Raw genomic sequence first — 22,898 nt, 5'->3', positions numbered from 1 at the left:
TGAAGGAAACCACACAATAGAAATACGGAGACAAAAACGCCAGCCAGTTACCAGCAGCAAAGCCACAACTTTTAACCAATGACAGGAAAGATTTGTCAGTACAATGGAGGACAGAAAATGTTCAGACAAAAGAACCCCCAAGTCTCCTCACAAACCTGTTTTCGTCTTGTTATTTCAGCTCAAATATCTACTTAGAACATATAAAAGGGCAAATAACAGTTTACAAACATATACAGTAACTTAAAACATCTTTTTATTCATGCTTGCTATATTTTTCAGTTTATATAACAGTATATCTCGCAGTATATATCTCGCCAAATAAGGAGGAACATCATTTCCCGTGGTCTGACATGGAAATGTGAGCACAGCGAAATGCATGCGTAATTAGATTCCACACCCTGACAAGGTAATTGTACTCTTTGATTTAAGTGCTGAGCTCATGACAGGCATACTCAAACTTAAGATGGATATTTCTTTGTATGCGCACTGAAAAGGCTATTAGTCAGGTGATCTAATATGCTATTGTCAGGGTGTGACAGTCAAGAGAACATCTGCACCATTTCATCATGGGGAAGCTGGGACTAGCTGGTGAATATAACAGAGTATTTAGCAGCTATTCACTACCACTTTATTGGGTTAAAATATTACCTCCGCCAAGGAGCTTATGTGTTCACCCATGTCTGTTTGTTGGTGGGTTGGTTGGTTTGTCAGCAGGATTACACAACTACAGGAAGGATTTCCATGAAAGTTGGATGGAGGATGGGTCTCGGCCTTGAATAGACCCCAGTCAATTTTGGTGCAAACCTGGATAAAGGGATGGATCCAGGATTTTTTTTCTTACGTTTCTTTAATATTGCAAGACAGCATTTTTGCAATTTTTTTTATGATCTTGATGAAAAATTTCAGCTTTATTCAGATGGCTGGTATCTATCAATGAGAACAATTTGATGCGGATAAAGGGGACTGTTGGGCCTTGGTGGAGGTATGCGCTCTACTGATTGCCATTAAAGTTACATTTTATGTTTAGGGCTTGTTCTGCTGCCCTGATGTGGCCAGAAAATCAATCAACGCAGCTTCAACTGATTATTTTCAGTGCCTAGCTTCTTTGAACAGTAATTTTCTTCATTACCCAGAGAACAAATGAGAAGTAGTTGTATTCCAAATGTCAGTCTGTTCAAATAGGTAGACCCCAAAAAGTAGGGACGCCGTGCAAAACATACATAAAAACAGAATGCAATCATTTGCAAATTAACCGTGTTTACAAAGATTCGTTTTAGAAAGTGTTCCTGGTGCCAATAAACATAAAATTGCATACATAAGGATGTATTTAATCTCAATGATGCTGATGTTATATAACATTTACTTTTTTGTCTTTGTAGTTTTCATTTGAGCATTTGTCAAAAAGGATTATCAATTTAGCATATTCTGTTTTATGTGTTTCACGGCATCCAAACTATTTTTGGAATTAGGGTTGTACTCACAATAGCACAGTAACTGCGGGAATGAAGGAGAGTTGGATTCCACCAAAAGGAAAATGAGAGCGGTTCCTTTCTAAAAAAAACATCAACATGTTTCTGGCTGCACTGCATTTTGGTCTACTGAGACTACTATCAGTAGAGCAGTTGGTATCTCTGCTTCTCCTATCTACTATAGATTTCTGCCTGAAAGTTTGTTGAACTGTGCATGTCCAGAGAGAAGCCATGAGAAGCTCACATCAAGACGTTCACTATTTGATAATTCATATCGCCCAGTCAGAAAATGTTCCTGCTACGAACTTGTTTTTAGCTGTGCTGAAAATATCTCAACATGATGTCACTGATATTATAATTAGCTAGCTATCCACAGGGATAAGGAAACACACCATGAAGCACAAGACCTGGCCAAGAAATCCAAGGAACAGTACATCACTAACAGCTGTTTTTTAATTAATAGCACTTTAAGTGTTTTGTGTCCTTGATAAAGATGTCCTTGCTGTGAAAATGGGGTTATTAGAAGCCCCTTTAAAGTGAGCTGCACTCCATTGAGCACAGCTCAATAAATGTCCTACTTTCCCCTTTCCTTCCTTCCTTCCGTCCTTCCTTCATTCACTGTTTTGCTGGTTGGGACTTGAAGACAAACGAGTGAACCCACTCAACAACAGATGCATGCAAATGAAAAACAATTAAACACTAAATCCTCCCAACCCTAATTCATTCACTGAATAATGAATGCAGGATAATAAGTGTGTTTGGTGTGTTGTGGTGGGATCCCACCATGGCTGCAACACAATTTCTCTGTGATTTCTTTATCTAGTTTATATTGTCAGAAACTTCTTGATTCCTCCACAATTCGGCTTCTAGTCTGCAGCGTGATGACAGCCAGAAACATACAAAACACCCACTTGTGCAGTAAAATGTACACTCTGAACAATACCATGAATAATACAAAGACTGTCACCCCTGCTGTTTTATCTCTGTTACAATAAACTCTCTATAAACCCCAGCAGACAGATGCAGACATGTACACAAACAAACATAAATACTCCCATTCCTACATCCCTCCCAGGGTCCCCGACAGCTTAATATGTCACCTCCCCTCTGAAATCACTGCTGTCTGACTGCTAAAACAAGCTCATCTCAGTGTCTGCTGCAGTGCACTAATGAAACGACTTAAAATATCATTTCCTTACTCACCATGCTTGAGTATCTACTTGACCCTGATCCTGGTACATATTTTAAAACCTGGGAGTTGATTGCACCACTCACTTGAAGTCCAGATGACCTTGGAAGGTAGTATGGCAGGCGTGTACATGAATGCACTAACACTGGAAGTGAGTAGAGGCTGATCATGTCCTCAGCAAAGGTCTTTATTATTTAAGGTTATTCTATTGTCTTCATGAACAGTAAAAATGTTACACCTAATCTACAAAGAAACTGGAATTAACTCTTAACACAATTCTATTAACTATGGAGAGCCCGATACAAGACATAGTTGATTGTTAAGTCACATTTCCAGGTTGTCAAATACATAAACTTCGGGTTGGTGATGCACAGCATAAACTGTTTGTAAGCTTAATAAACACAGATAATATTTGACCGTAATTTGTCCCATTTGTCCAGGACATTGAAAACCTCCAGGACACATGGACCAGTGTCAAACAGTCCAAAGTATTTCACAGACTCCTGCAGAGAACAGAAATTTCAGTTGCATTTGAAGAATACTGCCAAGTGCTAAGCTGACATTCGTGTTTCAACAGTATGAGATTTTCACCACACAGTAACATCTCAGAAAATATCGCGGTATTACACATTATTATTATCAGTTTCAATGTGATGAAAACAGAACAGTTTCATAGTTGAACAAATGCTTTCTTATAATTTCCAAAATATTATGTCCTGACAGCTGTTTAACTTGATATAAACCTGGAATATACATTTCTGATAACAATAATATGGTAGAATTCAATTTTGTGTATAAGCACACAGTATGATAAACATCAACTTTCATATCATGGTATGCTGCGGCAATCCTACTCAACATCAGAGGCCATGTTGTATGCATGTAGTACTTATGTTTCTAAAATCTTTTTTTATAGTACTGGAGACAGGCTGTGTGTCTGCTGTCTTAGCAGTTGGTCGACACACTAGAAGTGATTTTTATTCTGACCAAGTCTCCTTAAAGACTGTCTGATCAGCTGCATCAGCTGGAGTGATGTTTGGTTTAAATGAAAATTGTGCAGACTCTTTTAACACAAGGCTACCCAGATGAAAACAACAGATGTGCACCACACAGTGCTCAGTCGGCCTGTCACTGTCAGGAATAGAGATGTCTTTAGGCACATTTGATGACAGGAAACAGGCAGGGAAACTAGCTAGCAACCACTCATCCAAAAAACGAACAGGAGATGTGTCCAAAAACACCCCAAAAATCTCGACGAAAGGAATAACAGCATCCTCAGGAAGCAGCTGTCAAAACACGCCTGCCTGCTCACTCACCATCAGCATTCTGACAGACGGCCTCTTAAAGCTACAATGGGACAGGCCTCTTGATGAGAGACAGAGGACTGCGGTGCTAGTCAGATGTTTAGGCGCGTGAGAGATACTGGCATGCGTGTGCAGCGCACACACACACAGTACAGACTGTGACTACGGAGGAATGTGTTGAGTCAAATTAATTCAAACCCTCATCTGAATCACAGAAAGTTTAACCAAAGATTACACCAACATCTGATCTCTAATTCAAATCCTGTTCCTGTATTAGAGTCCGGCCAAAAATTTCTCCACATCGTAGGCAAAGTCACACCCATGCAGCCTCCATCACACGTTTCAAATCTCTGTCGATATCAATCTTGTACAACAGCCGTGATTTTTTTTTCTTATTTTAACAAATATACACACACACAGTATCAACAAGAGCCAACACACACCACCAGCGCTCTAAAATAACATTAGGAGCCTCTGTCTCTCTTTAGCAGGAATGCTGAGTGGGTCATTCAGCGCTGAGTGCGTGACCGACACACCTACACACTGAACACATACACAGATAAGCCCCTTTGTCTTTCTGTGGTTTGTGTCTGTGTGGGATTTTAAGGGTGTTCCTGATGATTTGTTTTCATCACTACATTGTTTAATGACGCTTTGTGGAAAAATATGAAAAGTCCCTCTCGCCATTTATTTTTCTCCTCTATTTAGCCGCGACTAGCCCTCATGGCTTCCTTCCTCTCCACCTATCGCTTCCTCTCTTTATTTGCCTCTTCTTTTCCAGCCCTAATCACTTCCTTCCCTTTCTGTGTTCTCACTCCTTCAGCCTCTCTTTTTCTACAAACTGAAAAATATCACTCTGCACTCAGAAAAGGCTTACAATGGTGTCGGCTCCTTTCCTGTGGACAGCCCCAGACAAACACACACACACACTCTTTGTCCAGGCGCTATTTAAAGAGTCATTGTGCTCATACAGATAAGCCTCAGCAGCCAGAGCACCGCACAGCTTCTGATAAGGTACATTCTTCTAAATTTGCAACTGTAGAAATTGAATTTACATTGAAAAACATCCACACTGAGATTGTGGGTGATTTGGTTTTAAATCATGCTTGCTTTGAGAAAAACATTCAGTGTTTCTACTCTAAAGAAAATCCTGTTATAGGTTAACCGGTAACAGGTTTCTCTACTTCAAAGTTTCCTTCAGCAGCAGCTGCTTTGGAAAAATCACCATCTGAGTGACTGTGGGGTATCACAGCCTGCTTCTCCTTACAGTGTTAACATGATTTCTTTTAGCTCTTCACTTCTGGAAGAGTAGTGTGAGGTGACGTTAGTTCCAAATAAAGTGACATTTTTCTCCAGGCCATCAGAAAACTGCATGCTGGTACAGTAGATGTGACAAATGGAAGAGACAGCGAGAGTAGCACATAGATGAACGATAAGCCCCACACCAGATAAGCCAAATACAAAGATTCATATTGCGATAACAAAGACAACACGAGGGGTAGAGAGAGAAGGAGGGGGAAAAGACAAGAGGGAGAATTAAATAAGACGGAACACTGAAAGTAAAAAAAAAAACAGCACGACCAAGTCAGCCACATGGACATGTTATTCTCAAAACATGCAACCAACAGAGGAATATACACAGCTGCTGTATATTCTGTCATGTTTGGACCCAAAAAACCACACCAACAAGGATATATAACGTTTACATCTGTCAAAGTGAGAGCACATGTGAGGGTAGAGTACCTATTTATGGGAGGACTGTCACTGGACGACGCGACACACTCACAGGGAGGGAAGTCCCAGTCAGGCAGCCACGCAATTGGAACAAGAGAGGGAAGAGGATTCGGTGAAATGGGAAGGGGTCTGGAGGGTGGGAGGTTGTCGAAGCTCAAAGGTTTCATTTGTGGGCGTCATGATGTGTATGGGTCATTTGGTAGTCAACAGTGAAGTATTCACACACCATCATATAATACCCACCCCATCAGGCTCATTCAGGAAGCTAAATGATCCTTCAGACCTGGGTTTAGCAAATTATTTTAAATAATTCAAGTCACCTTGATACAATGCAAAGGTTCACAGACAAAAAGCTTGGGGGAACGCCTGACCATCTACATCAGTGCCTGTTGATTTCCCCTCTATGAGATCAATTATTACGATTTTATACAGCTGCCATTTTTTGATCCTTTGGAAGACATATATCTTACCCAGTTTGCAGTGACCATTAGAGAGATGTTTATATATTTTAAAGGAGACATATTATGCTCATTTCAGGTTAACAGCCACTACATCATGCATATACAAAGTTGCAAAAAACTAAAAAGCATAATAGGTCTCATTTAACACCCAGAGACTAAGCAAGGCGTTTAAGCAGTGAGAAAGTCTCTTTCCTGTTCAAGGAGAGATCAGGGAACGTGACTCGACTGCTGCTGTTATCACCTTTGACCTTTTGGTACCAAGGCTTTTCTTCACACTTCAGCAAACATGCCACTCCATGTAATAAACCACATTAAAATGAAAATCTAATGTGATGACTCTCTGATGACAAAAAAGCAAACGGCCGTGCACCGTGCACTGCATGTACATACACCATTTTAATCTATTAATAGAGTCGAAGCCTATATTCACATGTTGGCAAGTTGTGTGTGCTGTACAGTGTATCAGCAACTTCACACGTGTCAGGCTCTTGTGCCTCAGGGAATGGAGAAGCTTCATTCCATTCCTGAGGAGCTTTTCAGTCTCAATAAAGACACTGACAGACATTCGGTGGTAATGGACATCACCAGAACAGGTGGTGAGTGCTGCACAAAGCTGAGTGGGTGGGCAGGCAGGGATTTGATAGTAGGAAGATATTGATCTGTTTTATTATCTGCCATTACAAAAGAGTTTTCAGAAATCATTCTAGATATTTTCAGCATTTTGCAATAGCTGCTATATCAATAACCCAACTGCTGAAAAGGTAATTATTAAAAAAAAAAAAAAAATTAGCATTTTGAACGAGAAGCAATAAAAAAAAACTTTAATTAACAGATTTTTTTTTTTTTTTCAAGGTGTTGCTTACAACCGGATGCTGGATTCAGATTACACAATATTTGCTATGTTAGCATGGACAATATTTCTTGATTCTGATTGATTTAAGATTTCGAGTCAACTGTGTAAATGGGATAGGATTAATAGGGTCTGGTGTTTACATGCAACAACAAATTTAATTGAAACAACTGCGTGACACGTACAAAAGCGATGTTATATCATGCGTTCCTCTTCCTTGTCAGATATTTTATCTCTCTTGGCCCGTGATCAGCTCCCTGTCCTGAAGATGGAGATCTATCGTCATCTGTGTAAAGTTCTCTAAGAGTTTGTATCAAAAACAAACTTTCCACAGTAGACCAGTTCACCTCAGAAGCCACCATCTTTGGTAAGTGGAGAACCACACGTCACTACGCATTTACATCAATACGGTGGACATGTGCAGAAAGAATGCAGCCAGAAAATAATCAGGTTATATTATTGCTATTCAACCGATTGAAATTTTGTTCGGTTTGGGCCTGTATATTCTGATTGTGGTGTTTATATGGAGCATTTTTATTCTGTTTGGGCTTTTAAACCGATTATAATCGGAATATTAGGCTCAATGTAAATGCAGCTGCTGTGTCAGTTTGGGTCATTGTCAAAAACTCTTGCCATGGACTTGACCAGGAAACACGACAGACTATACGATGGTCCCCAACCAATCCTAGCTTTCAGGCTTTCACGACATGCATGGTGTTATTGGGTGAAGAATATAAACAATCAATGGCATCCGAAGAGGAGTAATGCTGGCTGTCTTGTGTTTGGAAAAAATCGAAGAAAAAAAAATGTGACCTTTCCTTTGTGTCACAGTTCCATCTCGCAGCACCAACAACAACATTCCTCTACGCTTCGCCATGTATACAGTTGTGCAGGGCATTGAATTTCTCATAGAAGGCAAAAAAACTCTAACATGCTTTTTGTCAGGAAGTCGAGCGGGTGTCAGTTGTCATCCCTTAAGATACACTACACGAGATAAGATGCCCCTGGTGCCCATTGTGAGGGCCTGTGTCTGTGTGGTCGGGCTACTTTCGGGCTGATATTGTGTAGTCGGAATCCGGCATAAAGACGTGTTCTCATTACCATGAGCCCTCGTTGTAAAAGACTCTTCAACGTCACACATACAGAAATGTTTTTTTTAAAATAGATAAATACATAATGTCAAGTTATAACTCATAATCTATGATTGACAGAATAGCACAAGGAGAAATGGCCACACGCCACCAAACCTGCTGGTCAACATACAACAGATGTTGTAAAGAGGCAGCAGGTTTTCATTTGGGGAGGAACGTGTCTTACTTGTTCTTCTTCTACTTCATTTTTGTCATTAACAATACAAACCTCTTGGAGGCAACTCTCATCAGTAGTGCTTTAAACAGCCTGAGGGGAATACATTTTTAGCACATGTGCCAAAAGCAGGAATAAGAACTTAGTATTCAACATTTTTTGTTCAAGTTTCAAGTCATTACATAAACATGAAGCATCCTTAAGTCAATGATCATCTTCAACAGTGTCATCAACATCAAGTGTGCAGAACAGAGCTGCATTCATTGAATTGATTTCACTTGTAGAAGAATCCTGTTAGTGCCTCAATCACGTCATCACCATGGATACAGACTTTTAGTCAAATTAGCTTGAACTTTTACACATTTTCATGCTGTGAGATAAAAAACACTTCCAATTTTAGTAATATTTACTCTTTTGGCAGCTTTAATTGGTCGCAAATGATCAATCTGCACTGCTTTTCTTCATTTTAGAAGGAATGATTCCTTGTTTTGTGTTTTGACTCAAAGGTAATTAAAAGATACAAATCAGCATAGTGTAGTCTGTAGAACAAAGAGAAGCGTACCTTAAAGGCATACTTGCGGCCGATGTGGTCCTCAGGGCCCACAGACGAAATGACATAGCTGGGCAAGGGAATACTGCCCAGTACCAACTCCTCTCTGCTATCTGGAGAGAGTGAAAGAGAGAGATGGCGGAAGGAATGGGGGAGAGAAAGAAAAGGGGGGGGAGGGGGGTGGAGTAGTGGATAATCAGGTCGAGAAAAGGAGCGAGAGAGATATGGAGGGAAGGAAAGAGCATGAGAATAAATATCACTCATCACCCACTAATTTCATCACTGCCTGCCACCGGTATCATAACACTCACACACACACACCCATATGCCGTCATTCATACCACGGTGTTGTGCCAAACAGTACACTCTGGTATCCCAGTGTCACAGAGCTACAGCTGGCTTGGTCCAACTGGCAGCCAGCCGCCTTTCCTCTGTATCTGCCCCATCCGGCTGACATGCTGAGATCATAGTGAACACACACATACACACTTGTACATCTATGTTTGCAAGGACCCTCAGTGACATACTGCAGTCCTCAACCTTTCACCTTAACCTAAACCTGACGTCTTAACTCTCAAAAAGCCCCTTGAAGAAGTGCAGAGAGCTTAAAATTCCCTCATTTTACAGAGGCATCCTTTCTCTTAAAGTCTTAAACTCAAACTGCTCCTCACAAAGACAGAAATAAAAACACAAACACATGTATGCAACCAGAGTATGTCCTATTTTGAATATTTCACACATCTATAAATAAATATCAAGAGTAGTGAGAGTATTTGTTTTCCTCTGAACATTGTGACAACATGCTAGAATGTCTGTGTGTGTGTGTGTGTGCGTGTCTGAGTGTGTACACAACAATTACTACTGTGTAAAATTTAGTAATGGTATGAAAATATGCGTGCACGGCATCTGCGTGTGTATGCATGTGTAAGTGTTTGGCTAAGAGGTGATAAGGTGGGACTGTGGATTAAAGGGGTAAAGGGTTAAAAATAATTCAAGGACTTTTGGAGGAGACATTCCTTAACTGGTGGACGAGACGCTGAGGTCTTTTTATCGTCTGTCTCACTCACATGGACAAACACACACACACATACACACACTGAGCAGAGCAGACTGTGACATGTGAAGTTTGATAACATCCAAACAGCACAAGAATGGTTGGATTCTGTCACTCCATTTTGTCTGAATTGAGGGTCTATAGATAGAGAGTGTCATATTTCTAAAGACTGTAAAGATCAATTTGTGATATTTGGCCACATAAATAATATTGACTTGGCTTGACAAACAGATCCTATTCCAGCTTCTTATCTCTGATTATTTTATGGTTATATTTATGACAGTAAACTGAATATCTTTGGGTTGTGAACGAAACAAGACATTTAAGGTCATCATCTTAGGCTTTGGGAAATGACGACATTTCATAGACCAAACAACTAATCGATTAATCAAGAAAATAATCATTAGTTGCAGCCCCACCCGCCACTCTTCTTAATTTATTCTTTATTTTATTTATGTTGCATTTATTTATGTATTGCTGTATAGTTTCTTATTTTGAAATGTGAACACCAGGCTGCTACAACTCAGATATTTCTACAAAAACACAAAAAAACAAAAAACAAAAGACTCAAAAACAAGGACACGCTCTCTATATAACTGACAGAAACCACCGATAAAATAAAGGGAATAATATAAAAAACAACAAATACAACGATGGGAGGTCTGATTGTTTGTGTAAGAACAAGAGATGAAGGCAGGGGATAAGTGATGCTGGAGACAGATCAAGCGTTTTCATGTTGAGAGGAGAAACCTTTGAACTGAGAGAGAAAGACAGCAAAAAGTGAGGAGAAGAAACGACAGAGAATTGATTTCATCCTCCTGTCGAGGCGAGGAGGCAGACGAGCGTGTCCCAAAAGGTTCGGTTAACAGTATGGAGATGAAAAAGAAAGGCGTGGAGAGGCAGATAAAGACAGCCAGAGGACGGAGACGGGTGGTGAGGGAGGGATGTTGATGAGAAAACTGTGTGTGTGTGTGTGTGTATGTGTGTGTCCATATCTTTCCATGCAGTTGAGCTGTAACCCACTGAGAGACTGAATCACTGGCTCCTTTGTCAGCTGCAGTTCACTTCAAATCTACAATCATCTGAGTCTGATTCAAACTTCTGAACCTTGCCCAAACCTTTTTTGCTAAAAGCTGTCATACTTTGAGTATAAATGTATATATTTTATCCTCCAAAGAAGGATATTTCTTCTTGGGAGTGTGCATATTCCTACATTCTGAAGCCAACCTGCCACACTTGGTTATGATCTCATTGGAAACCACTGGTTGTCATTCTACTCATGGTCCACTCACTAGCTAGCTCTGCTTTCAACAACATATCACAGAGGTGCCATCTGCAAGTGTAGTTTGGTTCAGTTGTCATGGAGTTGGTTGAGTAGGGTTTTTCAACAACAATATGGAGTGGCCAGACAGTGGGAAACTTTTTCTCCAGGGGTCCCCTTTTATAGACAACAATATTCTATTAATATTTGAAACCATGTCTATTCTTGACTGATCAGAACTTTTGTGATGAAAGACATTAATCTCAAAGACATGCCCCAATGATGGTTAAAATGTTGTTTTGCAAGGAACATAAATGTACTTTTATTCAATGCAAATAAGGAGCAACACGTCTTTATTACCATGTCTTATAGTTTACATTTTACGCATGTGACATAGGCCTATTTCTTTAACAACACTGTTGAGTTGTCACCCCAAAAGTTGAAGCAGACATGCACATCCTCAACTACATGTCAGGGCTACAACAGCTACACTCAAAAACATGTTTTAGATAGAAGAGTTCAGATAAATATTTGCTAATAACTGTAGGATTACTCCACAGTGAATGGTAGCAAACTTTGTGTTCTCATGCACTTCATTTTTCAAACACCAGTGAGACAGCTGTAGAATACAATGCAGTCCAATACGATAATCTTTCAACAAATCCCACGTGTGAAGCTTGTAACATAGAGGTTTTGTTGAGACTTCCTGAAAGGTGTTGATGCAATGCGGTGGTAATTTTAAAGGCTTTGAAGGTGTTTAACATTTAACTATATTGTAAGGTGTTTCTGTTATTTTGACCTTGCCTGAATGAATGATTGTGATGGAGCGAAAAACAAAAAGAGGCAGGAGGCAGAACAGGTAGTCAGTTTTCCAATGTTGACAGTACCAAGAGAAGACTCACCTTTGTAGTAAAACAGACAGAAATCAGCCAGGACGAACCACTTCCTCTTCCAAAGACGCATCCCAGAACTGTCCTGCAGAGAGTAAAAGGGGTAAAGAGTAATGAATGAATGAGTAATGAGATACCAAGTTGCACAGATTAGAGGAGATAACAAGAAAAAGTAGACAGATATCTTAAAGAGGACGAGCAGGGTGGTAATGAGAAAGATGAATGAGTGTTAGAGATCAGAAAAAATAGCGAGGGACAGCAGATACTGAAGTAATAGATGCAAAAGGAAGGTAGACATGTGCTGAGATAAAGCGAGTGAACAGCAAAGAGGAGGAGGAAGAGAGTGATCATTTGTCCTCGTTCACTGGCTCGCTGGGTCTGCCACGGCTGCTTTACTGCCCTCTCCGTCTTTTATGTTCTCTGGCTGAAAATGGTGCCATTTGAAGAGGAAAGGAGATACAGCAGGGATGAAGTCACCTCAAACACAGATATGTGCTTCTTTTTATGAAGCTACAACCATGTAATCCTGTGATACTGACGGTGTGTATCCATGTGTGTATAATGTGATTGAAAACGTGTGTGTCCCTGCCAGCATTTAAGTTTTTTTCTAATTAAAACATAATTGCACTGCAATAATAGACTGTATGTGCATATGAGCGTCTGTGCCTGTGCATTTACCCATGTGTGCATTCCCGCCTGTGCCTGTGTGTATTGGCGAGTATGTGCCTCTGTGTGTGGTCATTAAAATATAATTGCTTTGCAGTAACATCACTCACTGTTTGTCTTGTACTGAGGCCAAGCGTTTTCCAGTGGGACACTGCCAACTACAGATATTTTAAGTATAACTTCAAATACAAATAGAGTCTCCAGTAATAGCCTGTCTGTGATTAACAGCAGGTGCTCTATATTGCCAAACCACAAAATAAATAAATATATCAAGAAAAAAATAAAACTAGGCCATTGGAGGAACATTACAGGACGATGCTGTCTGGATCTCATCCCTGTAGTGGGATGATAGAGACGTGAGGAGGCTGCTGTCTGTCAGTCATAACAGGAGGATGGTACTGTTTACAGTATGTGTTTGATAAATTCACAAACCAATCGCCAGAATAAATGTTGGCAATGTATGTTTCTGCTGGTTTTGTGGCCACACACTAGGCTGGAGATGTCCCAACTTCTTCAAAAATATCCAATGGTTTGACACTTACAAATGTTGAAACTCAAACTCTCAACTTTATCCTCGTGACTGGGCCTTCAATTCATGAACATTACATTGTAATAATGAGTTTCAGCTTACATGACAAACATTATCTGACTAAATTATTTATAATGCATAGTTTAAAAAGGTATTTGAAGAACTATCCTGTTGATTTTAATGATATGAATTACTGTATGACTTAATTTAGAACATATACTTTTCAATCATCAATTATTCAATCCACAGAAAATTAGAAAAGGAAAGTGAAGATACACATCAGAATTATAATAATCTGATCTTTCTTCTTGCTCCATTAAAAAAGGCACCATTTAATATTATGATTCACATTATTTGCTGTTTGTTTCAAGTGTATCTACCCAGGACTCATTGGAAAGTAGTAATGATACAAAGCGGATTATATTGGTGACATAAAAGAAGACAATGAAAAGAAAAGTAGAAGTTTTGTTTTTATATTTTTTGACAAAACAAACAAAAAACATATGTGAAGAGTTTGGTTACACAGCTGGTTCTGTGCATTCTTCCACACTAGAGGTGACAATTTACTTCCTAAAAGCAAGTTCTTCTTCAACAAGGCCTCAAGCTGTCTTTGCCAGCTATTGGACATAGAGCAGCGAACAGCAGACCTCTACAGCTTGCACTGTGGGTGGATATCTCTAAATTTGATTATACTGATATGCTATGACCATATTTCAGTAATCAGAAAATACTGTTTCCTGGAAAGTGGTAATTCAGATTCTTAATGTTATAATATGGCAGTTAAAACAGTGAATACCACAGTGCAAACACAGTCAAAACACTGTCTTGTTTTGTATGTATGTTGGAGAGAGTGTGTTTCAGTGTGTGTGTGTGTGTGTGTGTGTGTGTGTGTGTGTTCTTACCTGTTTGTACAGCCATCCTCGGACCACAACAGGGACATTGGGATTCCTTTTAATGGCCTGCTCTCTCTTCCCAAAGCTGTGCACCTTGCCACTGGACCGGGAGCCCTGAAACAAACACAGAAAACTTTAATGAGATGCAAGTAAGAATTAAGCCCTCAGTGATGGCTATGAGAAGCTGATAAAGTTATAAATGATGTCAACAATATCACTGTATCTAAAGAATATGGTTCATAAATGTACAGGTGATTATAATTTGCAGTGACAAATTAGCTTGGTTAATGAACAACCTGAAAGCGACAAATAATAATGTCCAATATTTTAACCAGAACATTTATTCTCAGTAGCAGACTGTGGTTGAAAAGGCTGGGAAGAATAGCGAGTTCAGCAGTGACTTATATTTGGAAACAGGCTGTCTGTGCCTCATCACACCATTCAGTCTTACTTACAAAATCACTGAAAGGACCTTCACCCACACCATGATTATCTTTTTTCAGGTGCCTCTCTTTTTATGCTCCAGTTGTTACATAATTGCAGTCATTATATGAGCATAGCCAATTTTCCAGTAGACCTGGTTACAGTGTCAGCCATGGCTGCTGTGGCATTTGTCAAACACTGACAAAGCCTCAATAGACGGGAGGAGGTCAGAAAAGTGCTTGAGACCTGCAGGTCAGTGGTTCGACTGCCAGACAGACAACTGTTGAAAAGTCTAGGCAGCAAACCTGAACAGCTACCATCAAAGAGAGCAAGGCAATAACTCCAAATTGTTTCCATGTCAGCAGTAACAGACTGGGAGCTGCTGTGTGTGTACACTGAAAGAGCACCCTTTCCTAGATTCAAAAAGTCAAGGGTCATACTGTCCCCAAAATAGCCAGTGTATGTTAAATGTCTCCAACAACACTAAATCTCTTCATCTAATTCAAGTTCTTTGAGATTCACATGCAATTTTCCTGCTGCTGCCATACTTATGCTTGGGTTTCAGTGATATCAAAGACATTATTAAAGTGTATATTCAAGCATTTGAAGCTAATGTCAGATCATTGTTCCTAGAAGACAACTAAATCTCAGGAGAGCCTATCCAAGCACACATTGGATTACAACAGGGCTGGAAAACAGTGATAGGAGCCCCAGTTGATCCTCCTGTTTCTAACACTCTCTGTGAATTGTGTAGGATTTGTGTATGTATTAAGCCCACATTTATTTAGTGAATGCACCACGTTAGCATAATAAATTAAAATAATAAAAGCCTTATGAAAGAACAAAGGGTTCTTGAGATAATGGAGTTGTTGCCTTAAAGCGATACTAAACTGGTAATTACAGGACACAAACGCATTCATGTCTGTTGATATCAGAGCAGTAAAAGGAGGGGAAAAGACTTTGACACAAGACCAGGACACAACAGAAAGGAAACATGTCTTCAAGTGAGGTGAGTAAAAGGCTTCTTTTCATTTTACTGTTATGCCAGCCCTTGTCATGCTTGTCATGATTTGATTATTGTCACTGAAAACATCTGAACCCCAAACAGAAAAAAAGCCAAGCAAACACAGCAAAACCATGCAAACTTCAAACAGAAAGGCTTGAATTTAAGTGACAGTCCTTTAATTGAAAAGTTCTGAACGACAAGTTGGAGAGATACGTGCATACAGATGGAATCAAACTACATCTCAGCCGACAATTGTTGGAATTAAACTTTCGTCCACTGGCGCAGATGGCACAATGGAAAATAGACCTGGAAATAAAATATTTACTTAAGTGTAACCCATTTATATATTACTATTATATATCCCAATTTTTTTAGTGATTAATCTGCTGATTACTTTTAGCCATTAATTAAGTAATTTGTCTTAAAGAGTGTAAAGTAAAGAGTGAGAGTCAAAACAAAAACAGTTGAAATTATATTGTGAGGAACCAACTGAGCAGACTCACTAAATACGCCCAGCTGAGGTCCATTAGCTGTGTTTAACTCCTTGGTAGTATTTCCTACTGTTCCAGCCCATTAAGCTCTAATCCTTCCAGCTGCATAATGTACAACATCTGAGCCACTGACATCAATTCATATTTCACTGCACACACTCGAAATGCATCGATGCTGGTTGTCTCTCGCTCTCAAAAAACCTTGACATTCTTGCACTATTGCTGTGTTTATGTGTCCACGACTGCTGTATAAGCCGGCAAACATACTTATACACTCTGCACATATTCATAAAATCTCATTTCACCATCCTCTACTCTGAAACCTGAGACTGTCCTCCCGGCACCACACACACATGCACACATACATACACACAGACGCTTGTCACACTGTTATTATAATAAAAAATTGGTGTGACGGCTGCGTCAGTGTGTCTATGGACTGGCAGCAGCACTGGGAGGCATCCGCAGCTGGAAAACAGCATACACACTTGCTAATTAGAGGAAGACCGGTTGGCCAAGCATGATGCAAAGACACAGAGCGGCTCCAACAATGTCACATCAAAGTCCCTTATCTATAAATATACAGTGTGTGAGTGTGCACGCGCATGTTTAATAGGTTTGTCTCCGCCTGTATGTGTGTGTACGATGCAGTGGTCTATTTTTAGGCTGAGGGTAATTCTGTGGAAAAGGCTGTGGTCCCTGCTGCAAAGAAGCGCTCTGTCTGGTAGGTGAGTGACTCAGGGTGCAGCAGAGCAGCTATTTGTTACATTAATGGCACACGATCAGACAACCTAAAAGCCCGGAGAGCCCAGTCTAAGACCTGGAGGTTGTCAGCTCAAATCCCCAGCCAGACAAGACTTATCTGGGAGGGTGAGCTAATTAAACAAGAGAGGTGATTTCCTTTCCCTTTAGAAATCTGGTTCAGGTGTACTTACACTAGACACCTAATCCCAATCTGTTCAAGTGGATCTGATCAGTGGTTAACAGGAGCTGAGTGGAGTTGAACATGACAGCTCCAAAGAATTAATCTGAGTTTCTTTTAGTGCTAACAATTAATCAGAACTTACTATACAGCCCTGACAGACAGTGATAGTTGTTTGATTTATAACAGGATTTATTTCAAGTTTTCAAATGAGGCTTAATTCCTTTTTTCTGTCTTATATCACTGTAAGTTGAATATCTTTAGAAATTTGACTGTTAGTCTGACAAAGCAAGTGATTTAGAGATGTCAAACGCAAATTTGAAATGTTTTTCCAGAAAATAAACCAGATAACATGTAAAACATTATGAAAATATGTTGTGTGTGTGTTTCATGAAGTCATAGTCACCTCATCGCTCCACAAAGATCTGTTTCCATTCTCTTTTTGTGCAATGCTTGAACTTCTTTTTTTATTTTGAGCATATCTATTCAGTTTTTGACAGGATAAAAACAAGCTTAAACTGGCAATAGACAAGTTTTCTACTTCAACATATCATTATAAAGTAAATGTTGATTGCACAGTGTAATGGATATAGAATCTTGAAACCATCAGCTTTTACAATGGTCCCCTATAAACCTTGCTATCACTCTACAAGTCTGTCTACAGGGCACACAGTCGCCCTGGAAAAGGAAGATTAACTGGTGATCCAATGCTATTATAGACTAAATGATTGAATGAACTCACTTTTTGTCCTGTGTTGTAGTTATTTGTGACTCTTGGGAAAACTGAAATGATCCAGTTGTCTTTGCAACAGATGTGCCAACAACAATAACATTGTAATGGAGTATATAAGTGTGATGGGCATTTTTTTAAGAAAAGACTAAAGGGTTAATTGAAAAATCTGTGTTTTATCTGATGTATCTCTGCTGAAGTCAGAGTAAACCAAAGTCATTAGGATTCATCCTCTCAGGACCATGAATGTCTCAAGGAAATTACATGAAAATCCATCTGATAGTTGCTGAGATATTTTCATCTGTTTAAAGCGTTGGATCAGCCCAACAGCAATCCCACTAATGTGGCTTTAAAAGAACCACACTCGAAAATTTCAAGGCTGGGTTCAGGAAAAGGAAAGTGATGAGCAAAGTAATATCCCTAAAGCAATGGATTTTCAAATGTGAGTGTGTTAAATGTGACTATGTGAGTCTAAAGCTTGGTGTTGCATGCTTAGGAAGCTGACAAAAATAAAAAACATTAATAGCAGAAAGAGCAAAATCACATAAAGGATTACAGTTACAAGAATGTGTGTTTGTCAAACTGTACATCACTACATTAGGAGGTGTACCCCTAATGGCAATACTTGAGGGGGAGTATCCTTTTCATTTCACTTTCAGCTAATACAGCAAATCAGAGAACTTTAAGTGAAGAATCTTCCTTTAACCTATTACTGTCCAACCAAACAAGCTAATTGGTATGAGCTGGTTTTCATGGTCAAAGTGGTACTTGAATTTAAAGAGCAAGAAAAGCTATTCTCAAATATTGAGGCAGGGAACTGATGAGCCATATAAAGCTGCAAAAATTCATAACTGCAAACACAGAAATGACAGGAACTCCTAAATGACATTGACGACTTTGACAAATCCCAAAGAAGTTGTGCAGACTCGTTACGAACATAACATCACTAAATATGCATCCAGCGACAGAGAACACAAGTGCTCAAAGGAGAATTGTGACAGATTACTCGTGGGAGAAATCTGTCGCGTCGCTCCTTCTGATGTTTTGTCAGAGGCGGAATGGATATGACTTATTCAAAGTGTGGATTATTTCTTGATGGTGGTGTGCTATGCAAGGGGGACACGAATGACTCATCTTTCCAGTGAGACAACATTCCTTTGTTCAGAGTTTTTTTTTGTCAGAATGAGGCTTCTGCACTATTTTCCTGCTGCTTGGTGGCAGGGGTGATGAGCCAGAGCACCTGGGAGGGCTGCAGGCCAGGAAAACACGGGTGTGGAAATGGCGGCAGACCGTTTTGATGGATGCCCTGTCATCTCTGTACCGCGCCCGATGACACATGTTCAATCTCAGTCCCGCGGCACCTGTTGATAGGGCAGGATGAGATTTCACGGCAATGTGAAGCTGTGTACGTGCATGCGTGCAAGTGAGTGAAAGGAAATGTAAGATATAGACTGAACAGAGGAAAAGTGATAGGAGGAAAGAGTCAAAATTGATAAATAATAATTAATAAATAAGCCAGAAAGAGAAGCTTCACAATTCAATCTAGACATCTTTAAATTGCACAAAACCAGAACGCAAAGAAGGTATCCTAAACAGGATCTTCATTTTGTAAGCTCATATTGGAATTTGTCAGCATTGCTTATGCTGACTCGATTCAACAAATTCCATAATTTAGGTGGAAACAGCACATTGCCTGAGCCGATGACAGCTTGAAGGGCAACCAGACAAGAGGAAATGACATAAAAAGCGCAGGGTCCAAAACAAATTTAATTGTGTTTTGTTTTATTGTTACTCTTCGCACATTTTTTCCAACATCAGTATCTGATGATGCGTGTTGTATTCTAGAGTAGAGGTGAGCAGGAATATATGAACACCATTCTTATAACAGAATTTGGCACCTACAGTGTCAGTGTGACCAAATAAATCCCAAATATATACAGATACAGTACAAGGACCGATTAAAAAGTAAAAAGAGAGGAACAGAGATGGGGGATTTTCCTCTTTTCTGATGGTCTGTTAACCTTAAGCCAAATCAATTTATGTAGGAAACAAAAGGAGTCTGCAGCCATGCTAGTGGCTATTAGTTTATTAGGATCCCTATTAGTTAATGCCATGATGTCAACAAGTCATCCTGGGTTCAGAAACAGCATTATCATTATATAATTTACTATACAGTGCTGAAGGGATGATGTATTTATGTAGGCTAACCCAGAATTTAGCATCACCCTGGTTCCCTCAACAAAAAGTCTATGGCACCAAAAGTAAAAAAAGTACAGGCTAATGAGAACACAACAGCAGAAGGTGAAAAGTTAAGAGATCTCAAAAGTGATTACGACACATTTTAAAAGGGACATGACTGTATGAACTGAATTTCATAGCCATCCAACAGTTTTTGAGATATTTTACTAAATGCCGAAAATGTCCTGATGGTGGCCATCAGTGTAAAATTTCATGGAATCCATTAAATAGGTCCTCGCTGACAGAACTTAAATTGCAATCCAACGGATCTACGATGGTTAAAAGCGTAAGATATCATGACAGGTGATTCGAATTGTAATTAGCCGTATTTCGCAAACATTTCAGAAAAGGGGGACTGGTCAAGATAAAGTATAAAAGTTAATTTGATGCTGCAGTGGCAAAATGTCACTTGTTACATGAATAAATACTGAGTTCACTAATGAAATGTCAAAAACAATGCAGCCTTTAACGGTGAAACTGCCCTTCTGTAACCCTTCCTGCACGACAGACAGGTACGAGTCAATTTTAATTACTACAGTACCTGCCTGGCTCTGAATCCTGCTTTAATAAAACTTAAAACACACAACCACCACCAACCCCTCCTCCTGGTCCTCCTCGTTTCTCCAATTAAGTCTCATTTTTCATTCCTGCAGGTCTGTCATGGATCTTGGTGAACCACAGAAGACCTCTAAACCCCCATTCATCATCATCCTCCATCCACACCTGGCATGAGCCGGCTAAACACTGTTGTTAAGCAAGTCGGTAAGGGTCGTGGCCATGAATAAGAGCAACGGCCCGACTACTACTAGTACTACTGCTACTACTGCTACTACTACTACTACTACTACTACTACTGCTGCTACTGCTACTACTACTACCACTACTGCTACTACGGCTACTGCTACTACTACTGCTACTGCTACTACTACTACCACTACTGCTACTACGGCTACTGCTACTACTGCTGCTGCTGCTACTACTACTTTATTCATACATCATAGAGCTCATCTCAACATAGAACACAACAATGAAGAGTTGGAAAAGATAGTTGGACATAAAGATGTAAAGAAAACTAAAGAAAACTGTGGTTGAACGAAAGCAAAATAAATCAACATTGTGTTCACATGCATATTTTGAGACATAAAGCTGCAGTTATGGCCTACAGGCTTATGTTTAAATTGCAAAGCCGAAGTGAATTGTATATTGTATAATATTGTGAGGACTAAATTCTCTCTTTCTATGCAAAATGTTTGACCTTTGAATATACAGCTCTTGCTGTTATTTTCTATCTTACATCCAATTTAAATTTATTTAAAAAGCACATCTAAAACAACAGTTGGCCGAAGTGTTGAACAGTCAAAAATAGCAAAAAACTAAACAATTAAACAGAAAGGCTATGAGAACAAGAAAGGCAACCCTCCCACTGAATCAAAAGCCAAGGACTAAAAAATGTGTTTTGAGACGGGATTTAAAAACAGGCAGTATAGAGGCCAACTTAACATGTAGACGCAACTCGTCCCAGAGTTTGAGGGCTGCACCTGCAAAGGCGCAATCACCCCTGTGCTTCAACCTTGATCTGGGGACAACCAAAAGCAACTGGTCAGTGGACCTGAGAGACCTTGATGAAACATGTTGTTGTAAAAGGTCAGAGAGACAGGTTGGAGCTAGCCCACTCAATTATTTGTAGATAGATAATAAAATCTTGAAATCAATCCTAAAGCGTACAGGGAGCTGGTGAAGTGAAGTGAAGCCAGCGCGGGGGACATGTGCTCTCGCTTTCATTTTTCTGTTAAAAGATGAACTGCAGCATTTTGGACTAACTGCAAGCGTGAGATGGAGGCCTGGCTACCACCAACATAAAGGGCATTACAGTAGTCAAGTCGGGTGGCAGTTAAAGCATGTATAACCCTTTCAAAATCACTAAATGATAAAAAGGACTTGATCTTAGATAAAAACATCAGCTGGAAAAAGCTAGATTTAATCACTGAGTTTATCTGTCTGTCAAAGTTAAAGTGTCACTCTATAAGACACAGATTGGTGCTTCTCACTCCTTGGAGGTTGAGGACATTAAACTTGTCCTGTTCTTGCAAGCATTGCAAACAACCTGAAACAGCTTTACAAATAAGGGTATCAAAAGACAGGTGCTTTTTGGACGCAAAGACATTTCATGGAACCAAAAAAGAGAGAGGTTAGACATGTACTCTGCATTGTAGTCAGTAAGCCAAAAATTACCAAGGCACACTGCTTTGCAAAAGTCAAAAAGCCCATTTATTGAAAAGTAGATGGGCTTAACACCTACGCATGGGCATTTTTGAAAAGCAGTGTGCCTTGGTATTTTTTCGTCGTGACTTATTGATCACAAAGCAAAGTACAAGTCTAATCGTTTTATTTTTTTTTTTTAAGATTGTTTGTACATCAAATTGAAATATTGATTTTGCAGGTTATTATGAAAAAGGCATACAGTGCTTTGAAAGTGAGCCATGAATGATGCCACAATGCCCTGTGTTGTTGGTGTCACATATAGAGAGACACACCTGCAGGTTTAGATGCATCTTTGCCCCGACAGGGTCATCCATACTAAATGTAATTGTCCTCAGCATGCCATGATGAGATTTAAAGACAACTGTAGCAGAATGACACTAAACCACACACACACATGCACAAAGACACACACACAGACTAACCTTGGAGGCAGAGGTGCTGTCCACAGTGGACGAGGTGATGGCAGTGGAGGCCTCGCTGACGGTGGTGCTGGAGAGCTGCTCACCCGCTTGTTTAGACATCATGCGAGCACCCTGCGGCCTGGACAAGAACACACACAAAAAAACAGGAAAAGGGTGAACACAAAAAAGGAAAACAAAGGAAAAAGAAATGAAAAGAGAAAGAGATCTTGTGATCATTCAACTTTTAATGTGTGGTTCTGAATCAGTTTC

At 39.7% G+C, this 22,898-nt stretch overlaps 1 protein-coding gene across 9 annotated transcripts in view; it reads right to left on the bottom strand.

The window, feature by feature from the left end:
* LOC311264099 (pleckstrin homology domain-containing family A member 7-like) overlaps positions 1 to 22,898 on the bottom strand; it is a 145,547-nt gene that overhangs the window by 25,015 nt on the left and 97,634 nt on the right. For 8 of the 9 annotated variants that reach the window (XM_084364672.1, XM_084364675.1, XM_084364677.1 and 5 more), the window contains 4 exons: positions 22,650 to 22,767; positions 14,165 to 14,269; positions 12,080 to 12,152; positions 8,875 to 8,975 (listed from right to left, as the gene is read on the bottom strand). In XM_084364672.1, coding sequence (XP_084220798.1) covers positions 8,875 to 8,975; positions 12,080 to 12,152; positions 14,165 to 14,269; positions 22,650 to 22,767 — 397 coding nt within the window. Of the gene's footprint in view, positions 1 to 5,705; positions 5,723 to 8,874; positions 8,976 to 12,079; positions 12,153 to 14,164; positions 14,270 to 22,649; positions 22,768 to 22,898 lie in introns of those variants that run through there. The other variant, XM_084364680.1, reaches the window with a different exon arrangement.

This window comes from Pagrus pagrus, assembly GCF_965226575.1.
Source record: "Pagrus pagrus genome assembly, chromosome: 10".
Lineage (NCBI taxonomy): Eukaryota > Metazoa > Chordata > Actinopteri > Spariformes > Sparidae > Pagrus > Pagrus pagrus.
The sequence above is the reverse complement of the archived record's forward strand: the minus strand, read 5'-3'. Positions and strand labels throughout refer to the sequence as shown.